The sequence below is a fragment of the Topomyia yanbarensis genome, chromosome 2 (genome assembly GCF_030247195.1).
Source record: "Topomyia yanbarensis strain Yona2022 chromosome 2, ASM3024719v1, whole genome shotgun sequence".
Lineage (NCBI taxonomy): Eukaryota > Metazoa > Arthropoda > Insecta > Diptera > Culicidae > Topomyia > Topomyia yanbarensis.
The window spans coordinates 354,951,928-354,964,559 of record NC_080671.1 but is presented as its reverse complement, the minus strand read 5'-3'; the positions used below and the strand labels follow the sequence as shown (position 1 = coordinate 354,964,559).

At 37.1% G+C, this 12,632-nt stretch overlaps 1 protein-coding gene across 1 annotated transcript; it reads right to left on the bottom strand.

Moving 5' to 3' along the window:
- Positions 1-2: 2 nt before the first annotated feature.
- Positions 3-2,822, bottom strand: LOC131684277 (uncharacterized). The gene is made up of 3 exons (XM_058966991.1): positions 2,668-2,822; positions 2,476-2,603; positions 3-2,397 (listed from the first exon to the last, which is right to left on the bottom strand). The coding sequence occupies exons 1-3, from the start codon at positions 2,757-2,759 to the stop codon at positions 2,261-2,263; spliced, it is 357 nt and encodes a 118-aa protein (XP_058822974.1). The 5' UTR covers positions 2,760-2,822; the 3' UTR covers positions 3-2,260.
- Between the last annotated feature and the right edge of the window lie 9,810 nt (positions 2,823-12,632).

The following is a 12,632-nucleotide window of genomic DNA, read 5'->3' as shown; positions in this document are numbered from 1 at the left end:
GACATTGGAATTCAGCATGGCCGACATTTCAAATTTATCTAATTTAGCCTGGCAAACTTCTAATTCATGCTCCGGCGTTTCCAACAAAATTTTATCGCGATACTCGTTTCCCTTTTCTTGCTTCATCGCATCGCGTACCATGCGCCGAAGTCGTGACATTGTTGGTTCCCCTGTGACAATAATACCCCTCATAGCGAGCTCCACCTCTAACTCATCCCCATCCAAAAAATCTACGCGCAAATCTGCGTAGCTTTTTAGCACGTTTTCTCTAGAAAACATACTGATCTCTTTCCCTAAGCTCGACTGTCCTACTGTTGGAAATATATTTGAAGAAAACAGCGTGACCGAATGATCCTAACCCAAGCACTATGAAATTCGAGGAGGTGCGTTGGAACAATGGAACACAATCAACTAAACGTGGCTTTCAACAAACTTTGTACACGCGGTTTCTTACTCCAATGGTTCAAACAGTTTTCATCTCACGTGGGAACTCAAGGAGGGAAATCTAAAGAAAATGATCGAGACACGTGACGAATTATTTTCGAGTCTCCCTGAGTACGGGTAAAATATTCTAATTGAAGATTAGAATATTTTTATTTTTAGAAGGATCGCCAATTGTAAGTGCGGGTTCACACACTCGACCCAACTAGCTCAATTAGATTTTCACTCAGGGTCGGCAACCGTATCAGGGAGGACTCGAACAACCCGAAACTTACCCTTTTTACGAGGTGAAATTAGCGAGAGACAACTACGCAAGGAGTACTGGCTCTGAATGGAAAGAAACAGAATTAACATAATAGAACTTCTTTATTTCCCGATTCCGGAATATCGGTACCGCACTGTCGGTTAATCGATGGGGCCCATTGATGTATATTGGGGAGGGAGAGGAGAGAATCGTACCTTCTTGCTTAGTCGATGTGACGGTTCAACCGCCGTAAGATGACGTTGTTCGGCTAGTGTGCCGCCTGAAGTGCTGCACGTTCCGTCGGCCAGAATCTCCCACCACTTAGGAGATGCGCGTCGATTCACCGCGGCGAGGGGTGTCACGTCGTATTCTTGCTGAAGGTGGTGGTGAGGAAATCGGGGTACTTCGGTCCGTTCCCAAGCATCAGCGACTGCTTCAAAACCGTGCCTGTAGCTGAACGCAGGGCCTCGCCGGGGCTGACGGTGTGGTTCCGATGGGTGATCTATTCTGGCGTGTCCCACACTGGCTACTTCGATCCCGTGGGTTCTCGAAGGAAAAGAGCACTGTGGCGATTTATACTAATTAAATATTCTTCACGGCACAAGTCACTTTTTCGCCGCCGTCCTCGATCGGATTTTCGAGGGCCTGACTTTTTCGCGTTCGCTTGGCTTGATGATCTATCATCGACTGCCTTTTCATTTCAATCATCACTTACCATCTCCTCTCCCTTTCCATTATTCTGCGATCTTCATGCTCTCTCTCCCGCCCCCGTTGACGTGCAGGATGCAGTAGTGATGAGCCGCCAAAATATCCCTTCGAAGTGGTATAATTTTGGCTGTTCAAATATTTCGGGAACATTTTACAGGGTTTGGCTATTAATGCGGTCTTTTTCCGTCTTTTAAGCGTTGCGGTTTTTCCGTTACAAAAAGGGTTTTTTTTTTATATATTACCGTTTGAGAAGTACGGCTGCTGCTGGCCCGGGCACTTAATCACGGTTCCTTAAGGGAACCTTTGATAAGCCCCAACACCTGGTATGGATGTTCCGGGGTGGACGCAAAAGGTCTCTTTTTGAGGTCTGGGTCGGTATATAGCAGTGCGTCCGTAGTTTCTCAAAAGGTAACGTTAACAATTTTATAGTATTCCGAAAACATACGCTGCCTAATTATTGGTTTATTAATTTTTTTTCCGGGGTTAGTAAACTTATCCTATATTAAACAAAAATATAACAATTATAGCAAGAAAATTATACTAACGACAATATATAAACACAGAGCCAGATAAACAAATAGAAAATAATTTTAAACACTTACACGCTAATTCTTACAAACTACCAAAAAAACTCCAACCCAGATGTCTCTCACTTGTTATGAACAAAAGGGACGGTAACATACGCAACCACTTAAGTTGAATCCAGATTGGCTTAACTTTTATCGCATCTCAATAACACAGTCTTCTCCCCGTTGCAAACGTGAAAATGCAGAGTCGGTTGTCATAGCGACGTTTGCCACACTAACATTCTTTTCCTTCCCCGATGACCATAAGGAAGTGGTCGGCTCCGTTAACATATACCTCATATTATCTTGATAATCGGTTCCGAGGTTTTCTAATAGTAATCGATTTAACGTTTCCACCTCCAACTAGCGACAGTAGCAGCTTCATGGTGGCAGTATCTGCTGGGTCGAAATTTGATACCACTTTTATTTTATTAGTATCTGTAAGAAGTTAACAAATGTTCAAAACGTTACTCGTTGATGTATGGATTTTGTTTTTTTTAACTCGTCGAAACTTACCGTCCAAGGTTTCACTATGAACAATAAATTCCTCTCCGCTGCCCGTCACGAAATGAAAGGTTTCTTTTAGTAAAGTACTCGACTTCATCTGATGCTCTTCTTCACGACGATCTTTCAATGTTATATCGCTAGTAGGAAATTTTGGTAAATTTATTCCTAGCCTGTCCTGTTAAGCTCGATAGGAAAACTTACGTTTCATTCAACAGCATGTCAAGAATATTCTTTATGACAGAGGGATCCCGTTCTTGGAAAACGATTGCATCGTCGTATGCACTTGTATTCATGATTGCTGTGACTGTGTATGATAATATTATTTATATATTTAGATAAATGTGAAAATAGGAGAACATTCGTGTAGCTTTTCTACTGAACTGACTTACTGATTGAGGAACGGCAAAAATCTTTAAATGTTTAGGCTTATAAGCATGAGTACATACAATCAAACAGGTTTCCGAAACAAGTTGGTTTGCACCAGCGCGCGTGGAGGTAGTTCACAAAAACAGAAATTTTTCGTTTCATCTCATACGTCACACGGAGATTCCGATGGGGTTGAACTCGGTATCAAGTTACCGAGCTGAATAACGACTATCACACCTTCTAGGGGCAGTTTGATGGCCATACCTATTGGTGATGAATTGAGGTTTTTGTTCCTGATCGCTCCAACAGCTGTTCAGCAGCGCTTCCAAACCATCAGCTGCTGTTCAATGTCGCAACCCTGTGTATTTAATCCTTTCCCCGGTATGCACGCTCAATTCACTTCTTAAGGGGTTTCCCCTAAATTTTAGCATATTTCGCGTAAAAATAACACTTACCTACATAGGATAATTCGATTTACGCATGCATCCGCCGCCGGTAACCTTCATCTGAACGCATCATTTTTATTTTCAACGGATCTCCCATTAAATTATATAATTACGAACCCTTTTGTGCTAACGCAGACAAGCTTTAGTTGATAGAAAAGGGAACATCGAACACGGAATACGCAAATCAATAACCAATCGATATGACATGCACAGCTGGCGTTACTATAGGCGTGCTGTGTCTCACGGATGCTTTTTAAAAGGATGGAAGGTGAGATGGAAATTGAAATTTGCTAGGATTTTAAACAATTTAAATATCAGAAAATAAGGGTGTTGGGCATCGACGATTGATGCACATTCAGCGAACTGCGCAGTTGGTGGTAATATGGTCTGTTTATGTTGAGTGCGGTATACGAAATATTACGTTTTAAAAGAATTGAAATACTGGTTTTAAAATTTTTGAAGTCCTAAAACTAGTCGAAAATCAAACTCTTAAACCTTTGCTTTATGTATTCTTTGAAAGATTACACTAGTTAACAGAATTTCTTACCTCAATAAGCTTGTGGCCATTTTCACCTTCATACAGCGCTACACATTGAAAGTCGTTTGCTAGCAAAATTTGATTTTGCTGTTAAAAACAATTGAAGCTACTGGCGTAGCCCTTGCACTGATGGTGGGTTCACAAGATCATCATCATCAATAAGCTGGTGGACATTTTCAATGAAAAGTCGTGTGTTGTAACCGAAAATGAAATATTAAACATTTTAGTGGAACAGACGTTCCAAGGTTGCCAATGTTTTTTTTTGAATAAAATTATAACATAAATGTCAAAACATGTAGTTTCAAAATAAAAATTGAAAATATTGTAATTTAATCTCAAAAAACAGCTCGATAGTGGAGAACTCCACTAAAAACGTTTCTGATTTATTTGTATTCTGAACTCGCACAGTACTAATATCAATTGGGAGATATTGGGAGATATTCAAAAACACCTGTGCATTAGTTCACAGCTTTATGGACAACTCTTAAACCAAATGTTGAATCGTAACTTAATTAATAAATCTAGAAACATTGCTTCCTACCCACTATACAACTATGTACTAAATACTTATACAGTCTTGAAACTTAGAATATTATTCATGAATTAATTCATGCCTCGTGAACTGTTTCATGATTCGTGATCCCAAAATCATGAACTTTCATCATCCAGTTCATGAAATGTGCAATTTTGTGTATAATCATAATATTCTCACGTGCACATGTTCACGCAACTCACACTTTTATTCAAGGATTCGTGAACTGGTTCTGGCGTGCTTTTGGATAGGATCACAAATTTAGCGGCTATTCCCAATCATTTTCATGAAACTCAGAACACGGTCTTGAAAGTGAAATCTCACAAAATTTGGAAGCGTTTGGACACTGATGCGGTGACATAGAGGATTAGTCTTTGATCTCATAAGTTGTTCGTCGTGCGTTCCAGTCCCACCCAGGAAGAATTTTCAATGTTAGTAGCAAATCTGTTACGATAGAAGGCGAAAATTCTGGACATTTTTCGAATGCACTTTGAGCTAGGTACGGAAATTTGAAACGAAGGATGTCAACACAACAGTAAAAATTGGCTATTGTTTTAAACGCCAGGTAGATTCGAGAACTAGAAGAGCGACTATTGTTTGGTTGATGGTGAGGAAAGAAACCTCTTGGCTAATATTCACAACAGGTTGCTTCGCATTGTCTTTCAACACAAAGGGTGACGACACTATACAACATGTAAGGCGTATTGTTATAGTTCCTGATCAGAATAGGGTACCAGAAAGCGTAAAGAAATTGCGCAACTGTTCCAACTCCAACGACAATTATGCCGTTGGCAAGTACATATCATGCTGCTGCAAAACACAATTCGACTATAGAATCACAGAAGAATGGAAAGATAGGAAAGCATATAAAAATTGAAATTAGAGGAATAAAAAAAATCAAAAGAATATGCTAAGGGAGATTATATAGAAATAGAGAAGAAAGGCATGATTGAAAAATGAATAGAAATAATACTATAAGAAATAAAAAGATGCAAAAAAATAAAAAACTGTTGAATTTGAAAAATGGCAAAAATATTATTGAACTTGGAAAAAAGCAAAGAAAACAGATAAAAATCTAGTAATGCCAAATATAGAACACGTCTTTAAAACGGAGAACTATGCAAATTGGAAAACGTTTATACAATGAAAATAGAATACTGAAAAAATGTACTAAATGCATAAGAAAAGGAAATTTGAGGAACTGGAAAACAGCAAAAGAGGAATAGCAAAGTTCAAATATGGAAAAATGGAATTATAGAAATATATAAAAATGGGGAAATAAAAATGTTATCAAAAAATAGGAAAATTGAAAAATTAAATTCAAAATCTCAAATAAATAAAAGCAAAAATAGAAAAAAAAATAAAGAAAGAGAAAAATAGATAAAGAAAAATCTCAGAAAACATAGAAAGATAGGAAAATAGAAAAATAAAAAATAGAAAAATAGAAAAATAGAAAAATAGAAAAATAGAAAAAATAGAAAAATAGAAAATTAGAAAAATAGAAAAATAGAAAAATAGAAAAATAGAAAAATAGAAAAATAGAAAAATAGAAAAATAGAAAAATAGAAAAATAGAAAAATAGAAAAATAGAAAAATAGAAACATAGAAAAATAGAAACATAGAAAAGTAGAAAAATAGAAAAATAGCAAAATAGAAAAATAGAAAAATAGAAAAATAGAAAAATAGAAAAATAGAAAAATAGACAAATAGAAAAATAGAAAAATAGAAAAATAGAAAAATAGAAAAATAGAAAAATAGAAAAATAGAAAAATAGAAAAATAGAAAAATAGAAAAATAGAAAAATAGAAAAATAGAAAAATAGAAAAATAGAAAAATAGAAAAATAGAAAAATAGAAAAATAGAAAAATAGAAAAATAGAAAAATAGAAAAATAGAAAAATAGAAAAATAGAAAAATAGAAAAATAGAAAAATAGAAAAATAGAAAAATAGAAAAATAGAAAAATAGAAAAATAGAAAAATAGAAAAATAGAAAAATAGAAAAATAGAAAAATAGAAAAATAGAAAAATAGAAAAATAGAAAAATAGAAAAATAGAAAAATAGAAAAAAAGAAAAAAAGAAAAATAGAAAAATAGAAAAATAGAAAAATAGAAAAATAGAAAAATAGAAAAATAGAAAAATAGAAAAATAGAAAAATAGAAAAATAGAAAAATAGAAAAATAGAAAAATAGAAAAATAGAAAAATAGAAAAAAAGAAAAATAGAAAAATAGAAAAATAGAAAAATAGAAAAATAGAAAAATAGAAAAATAGAAAAATAGAAAAATAGAAAAATAGAAAAATAGAAAAATAGAAAAATAGAAAAATAGAAAAATAGAAAAATAGAAAAATAGAAAAATAGAAAAATAGAAAAATAGGAAAATAGAAAAATAGAAAAATAGAAAAATAGAAAAATAGAAAAATAGAAAAATAGAAAAATAGAAAAATAGAAAAATAGAAAAATAGAAAAATAGAAAAATAGAAAAATAGAAAAATAGAAAAATAGAAAAATAGAAAAATAGAAAAATAGAAAAATAGAAAAATAGAAAAATAGAAAAAAAGAAAAAAAGAAAAATAGAAAAATAGAAAAATAGAAAAATAGAAAAATAGAAAAATAGAAAAAAAGAAAAATAGAAAAATAGGAAAATAGAAAAATAGAAAAATAGAAAAATAGAAAAATAGAAAAATAGAAAAATAGAAAAATAGAAAAATAGAAAAATAGAAAAATAGAAAAATAGAAAAATAGAAAAATAGAAAAATAGAAAAATAGAAAAATAGAAAAATAGAAAAATAGAAAAATAGAAAAATAGAAAAATAGAAAAATAGAAAAATAGAAAAATAGAAAAATAGAAAAATAGAAAAATAGAAAAATAGAAAAATAGAAAAATAGAAAAAAAGAAAAATAGAAAAATAGAAAAATAGAAAAATAGAAAAATAGAAAAATAGAAAAATAGAAAAATAGAAAAGTAGAAAAGTAGAAAAATAGAAAAATAGAAAAATAGAAAAATAGAAAAATAGAAAAATAGAAAAAAAGAAAAATAGAAAAATAGGAAAATAGAAAAATAGAAAAATAGAAAAATAGAAAAATAGAAAAATAGAAAAATAGAAAAATAGAAAAATAGAAAAATAGAAAAATAGAAAAATAGAAAAATAGAAAAATAGAAAAATAGAAAAATAGAAAAATAGAAAAATAGAAAAATAGAAAAATAGAAAAATAGAAAAATAGAAAATAGAAAAATAGAAAAATAGAAAAATAGAAAAATAGTTTTAACGACATTCAATTAGCTAGAGATTACTGGGTAGGGAAAGTTATGAAACTTAGAGCCATAGTACTCAAGTGAGAGCAAGGATGTGAAGTAAACAGATCGGAAAACTAGAAGTGGCAGGGTCATTAGAACAGGCTTAATATCGTGCGGGCTTAATTTTTGCCTTCTGATAATGAGGGTCGAGCTTAGGCAGAATAACTACGAATCACCCGAGTTCACTATCATGTGTCCTTGATAAAGGTAGACGTATCTATCTTTACCGTGACAACCAGCTAATTGAATGTCGTTAAAACGTAAAAAAGAAAATGTGACTAACATAGTCGAAATAAAAAAGGAAAAAAGATAGAAAAATAGAAAAATAGAAAAATAGAAAAATAGAAAAATAGAAAAATAGAAAAATAGAAAAATAGAAAAATAGAAAAATAGAAAAATAGAAAAATAGAAAAATAGAAAAATAGAAAAATAGAAAAATAGAAAAATAGAAAAATAGAAAAATAGAAAAATAGAAAAATAGAAAAATAGATTTTTTTCCTTTTTTATTTCGAATGTGACTGTTTACGCCGGGATCTGGCCGATACTCAAGCCCGAGAAAAGCAGTGAAACACAGGGCGGACGAACAGCACCCGAAATGAAATAAACTTGGCTGGCCCCGCACAGGCCAGCAAAAGGGCGTTCTTTTCCGCCTTCTGCAATCACTTTTAGCCCGCGCAACACTAAAAGTCTCTTTTCTACAACATAATATTTATTTACAATATATACACAAATAGTTATATTTGAATTCCACTGATTCGAATTTTCTCTAAGTCCCGGTCTGTGGGGAAGCGGTCGTGCGACGTATGCACGGCGAGCGCGACGCACAGTCAGTTCTGCTGGACTGTCTTGATCGGCGATAAACTTTGTACTGCCGTACTGCCCTGCTGCTCCCACAGGACATGAGACGGCTGAAGGGGAAGATGACCCAGCCGTGTGCGATCATCTCTCTCGGTGCTGCTACGGCGACGAATTTGCGTAGAAATCGCCGTACAGTGAAAACTTATTGTTGTCTTCTCCAGTGGCTAACATCAGCAGTCAGCTGGGCAACGATGATCGTAGCGCAGAATTTGCCTTAGGTGATTGAGGCTGGAGAATAATTTCATCTGTGCGTCGGGGGAGAAAATATTTGATTTCGCACACTATCTGCAAGTGCCGATTTTGGAGGTCAAAATCATTTTTCTGGTGCGATGTTCACTTCGGCGTGAACATTCTCCCCGCCTTGAATTATTAAAGAAATTCAACAAGTTGTTGCTTAGGCCGGTGAGATGGGTCGAACTACGATAGAGTTGGTAGCGTTGACGATTCCGCTAGTTGGTATGGACTAGCGGTGTAGCTGTGATGACGTTGTATTGTCTGTTTCTTGCGATGACGTAGTACGGGCCGGAAACTGTCCGGAGATAGTGTTGCTAGGCGATGGTGACTCGTCGACGGCGATCACAGAAAACTACTGTGCGGTCCAGTCTGCTACTGGAGTGGTGATCCCGTGACGTCACAAACGTTCGTGGTGATGGTAAGTGATTTCATACCGATATTCTGTCGGAATGATGCTCATAGAGGGTGGAGTCCGATATTCTGTCGGAATGGTGATCGTAGAGCTTCGTTGATGTAGCGATGAGTGCACCTACGATCATGATAAAACGGTCCGAAATTCTGTCCGGATAGATGTGCGTACAGACTATAGTGCGGTGGGTAACGATCACGATGAATACTGAAATATAAGAAATCTGTACGCAAACATCGTTGCTGTTGAGCGAAAAAATGGTACTTAACTATTGTCAAGTCACAGCCGGGGGGTTCCGAGAACCCGCCCGGCGAGGCTTGTGCTCTTTACAGATGCTTCAGGAACTGCTCGATTCCCCCGAGCTTGGGCCAGGATCTCGTCTGGCGACTCTATACCCTGAGTGAGGGCCGGGATCTCGTCCGGCGGGTGTGTTTGCTGCTATGGCTTCGTTGATGGTGGTGACAAAACCGCTTCGTCGTATCTTACTGCGTGTAGTGATGCGATGTGATCAACTTTGTGGTGCAATCCGTACATCCGTGGACGGATTACACGCAAAAAGATGGATTCCTCCGGTCCAACCACAAGGAGTGCGTTGAGGAACAGAATCCCACGGAAAGTTGATCCAGTATCGGGTGAGCTGACGGATGACGTGGTAAATTTGGCGAATGTCACTTTCCGGTTGCATGATTTCTGGCGAATACGCGATCATAAATCCACCAAATCGCCCTTTGGTGGGACCAGAAAACACCAACGGTGAAATATGAAGCACTTGGTTGCTTCCCAGGTCGGAAAGTGACTCGACATCCGTGTGTAGTTGTGTGTGTATGAGAATCGTCCTTCGGTCGTCTTTGACGGGAAAAGTGAAGCCAATTGCTTCCAGGAAGAACGAATCGTGCGTATATGTTGGTTGACGTTGTGCGCATTTTGGCCACCAGAGATCCTTAATGTGCCTAGTGTGTGTGTACGGGGTACGATACAGCTCTAATGCCGGTAGAGCAAATCTAGTGCAGGCTTATGTAGGGAAAACACGATCACGCGCCGTTTCGATTGTCTGTTGGCGACACATACGAAGAACGGCGTTCTGTGCTGCACTAGATGAAGCGGCCGTCGGTTTGCCGCGAATTGATGACGTGGGATTTGGCATCTGATGCCACACTATGGCTCGTTTCGAGTGTGAATCGGGCTGGTAGTCTTCGTCGTAGGGTGCTCACTAATATGTGATGACGTAAATGGCTCACAACGGTGCTCGTCCCGAAGAATCGCAGCGAAAGCGGGACGTGTTGTGGCCACGAATCGGTCCTGCTTGGACCTACTGTTACAGCGCGGTCGGTGTGTAACTTTCGCGAATTGTGTTTCCTCGTCAACGGCAAGAAAAAAGACTACCAGACGCACCGATTTATTCACACACATGAATGGAACTGCACTCACCCATTTCCGTCGATGATGCGATGGAAAACGCGTCCTACAGCTGACAGATTTGTTGCATAGCTCTCCAGCTGGCCACCGATTCTCCAAATCAGCAGCGAAAGTAATCTCGATCCGCGTCTTCGCAGTATTGGAAAATGGGTGCAGTCTCCATTGCAGTTTCTCCCACAGACCGGGTCGATCGCGATGGCGCTCGCGAAAACAAAAGCGCGATCGTTGCGCGCGTTTTGCAGCGGACCGCTTGGCTTGCGGTAAATGAAGCGCCATCCTGCGGACTTGAGGATCTATCCGGCTCGAAGGACCATGTTTACGCCGGGATCTGGCCGATACTCAAGCCCGAGAAAAGCAGTGAAACACAGGGCGGACGAACAGCACCCGAAATGAAATAAACTTGGCTGGCCCCGCACAGGCCAGCAAAAGGGCGTTCTTTTCCGCCTTCTGCAATCACTTTTAGCCCGCGCAACACTAAAAGTCTCTTTTCTACAACATAATATTTATTTACAATATATACACAAATAGTTATATTTGAATTCCACTGATTCGAATTTTCTCTAAGTCCCGGTCTGTGGGGAAGCGGTCGTGCGACGTATGCACGGCGAGCGCGACGCACAGTAAGTTCTGCTGGACTGTCTTGATCGGCGATAAACTTTGTACTGCCGTACTGCCCTGCTGCTCCCACAGGACATGAGACGGCTGAAGGGGAAGATGACCCAGCCGTGTGCGATCATCTCTCTCGGTGCTGCTACGGCGACGAATTTGCGTAGAAATCGCCGTACAGTGAAAACTTATTGTTGTCTTCTCCAGTGGCTAACATCAGCAGTCAGCTGGGCAACGATGATCGTAGCGCAGAATTTGCCTTAGGTGATTGAGGCTGGAGAATAATTTCATCTGTGCGTCGGGGGAGAAAATATTTGATTTCGCACACTATCTGCAAGTGCCGATTTTGGAGGTCAAAATCATTTTTCTGGTGCGATGTTCACTTCGGCGTGAACAGTGACTAACATTTTTTTTCTTTTTTAACATTTTAACGACATTCAATTAGCTAGAGATTATTGGGTAGGGAAAGTTATGAAAATTAGAGCCATAGTACAAGTGAGAGCAAGGATGTGAAGTATACAGATCGGAAATCTAGAGATGGCCCGTACGATATTAAGCCTGTTCTGATGACCCTGCCCCTTCTATTTTTCCGATCTGTTTACTTCACATCCTTGCTCTCACTTTAGTACTATGGCTCTAATTTTCATAACTTTCCCTACCCAGTAATCTCTAGCTAATTGAATGTCGTTAAAATACAAAATAGAAAAATAGAACATTAGAGAAATAGGAAAATAGAAAAATAAAAACCTGGAAAAATAGAAAAAAATTAAAATTGAAAAATTCTTAAATAGAAAAATAAAAATATTGAAAAAATAGGAAAAAAGCAAAACAGGAAACCAGAAAAAAATTGAAATATGGAAATACAGATAAATAGGAAGATAGAGAAATAGGGACATAGAGGAATACACTATGCTATAGAGAAATATTTTACCCGCATATAACATGAGTTTTATTTTGGTGCGCATTTTTTGCCCAGTAACTAGGAGAGCAGAGACACCACATGCTCTCATTACTAAATCCTCTTGCTTGTGACCAGGGCCGAAAATTCTCATACCCATTCGATGAACGATGAAATTCACTGAATTCACCTTCGTCTTTTCGCTGCCTCCTTCGTTACTAAATTCGCACAAAGCGAAACAATAAAGACAACGCCCCTTCTTCTTTCGATTCTATGGATGCGAGTAGCAGAAGTAGTGACTTTCGTTTTCCTATGACAATACGAAAATTCAATCTCGTTTTAATTTCAAATCAGTAATTTTGATTTTTATTTTAATTTTCATTAAATTAAATTATAGCAATGTGCATCATAAAATGCAACTAGAACGCCGCAAACACAGGAAATACGCACACCACTGCCCCTTCAGTCGTCTAATATCATCGCTAGCTTGTTATTCTCCCAAATCGAACAACGACAAATAAATATCGTTACTAGTTTCTTTTCGTTTGGCCAGCGCTATGTGCAATAT

Coding starts and splice junctions, on each gene's coding strand:
- LOC131684277 (XM_058966991.1), bottom strand. CDS start 2,759: ATGAATACAAGTGCATACGACGATGCAATCGTTTTCCAAGAACGGGAT. Junction 2,604..2,667: donor GACATGCTGTTGAATGAAAC/GTAAGTTTTCCT, acceptor ATTTCCTACTAG/CGATATAACATTGAAAGATC. Junction 2,398..2,475: donor TCATAGTGAAACCTTGGACG/GTAAGTTTCGAC, acceptor AACTTCTTACAG/ATACTAATAAAATAAAAGTG.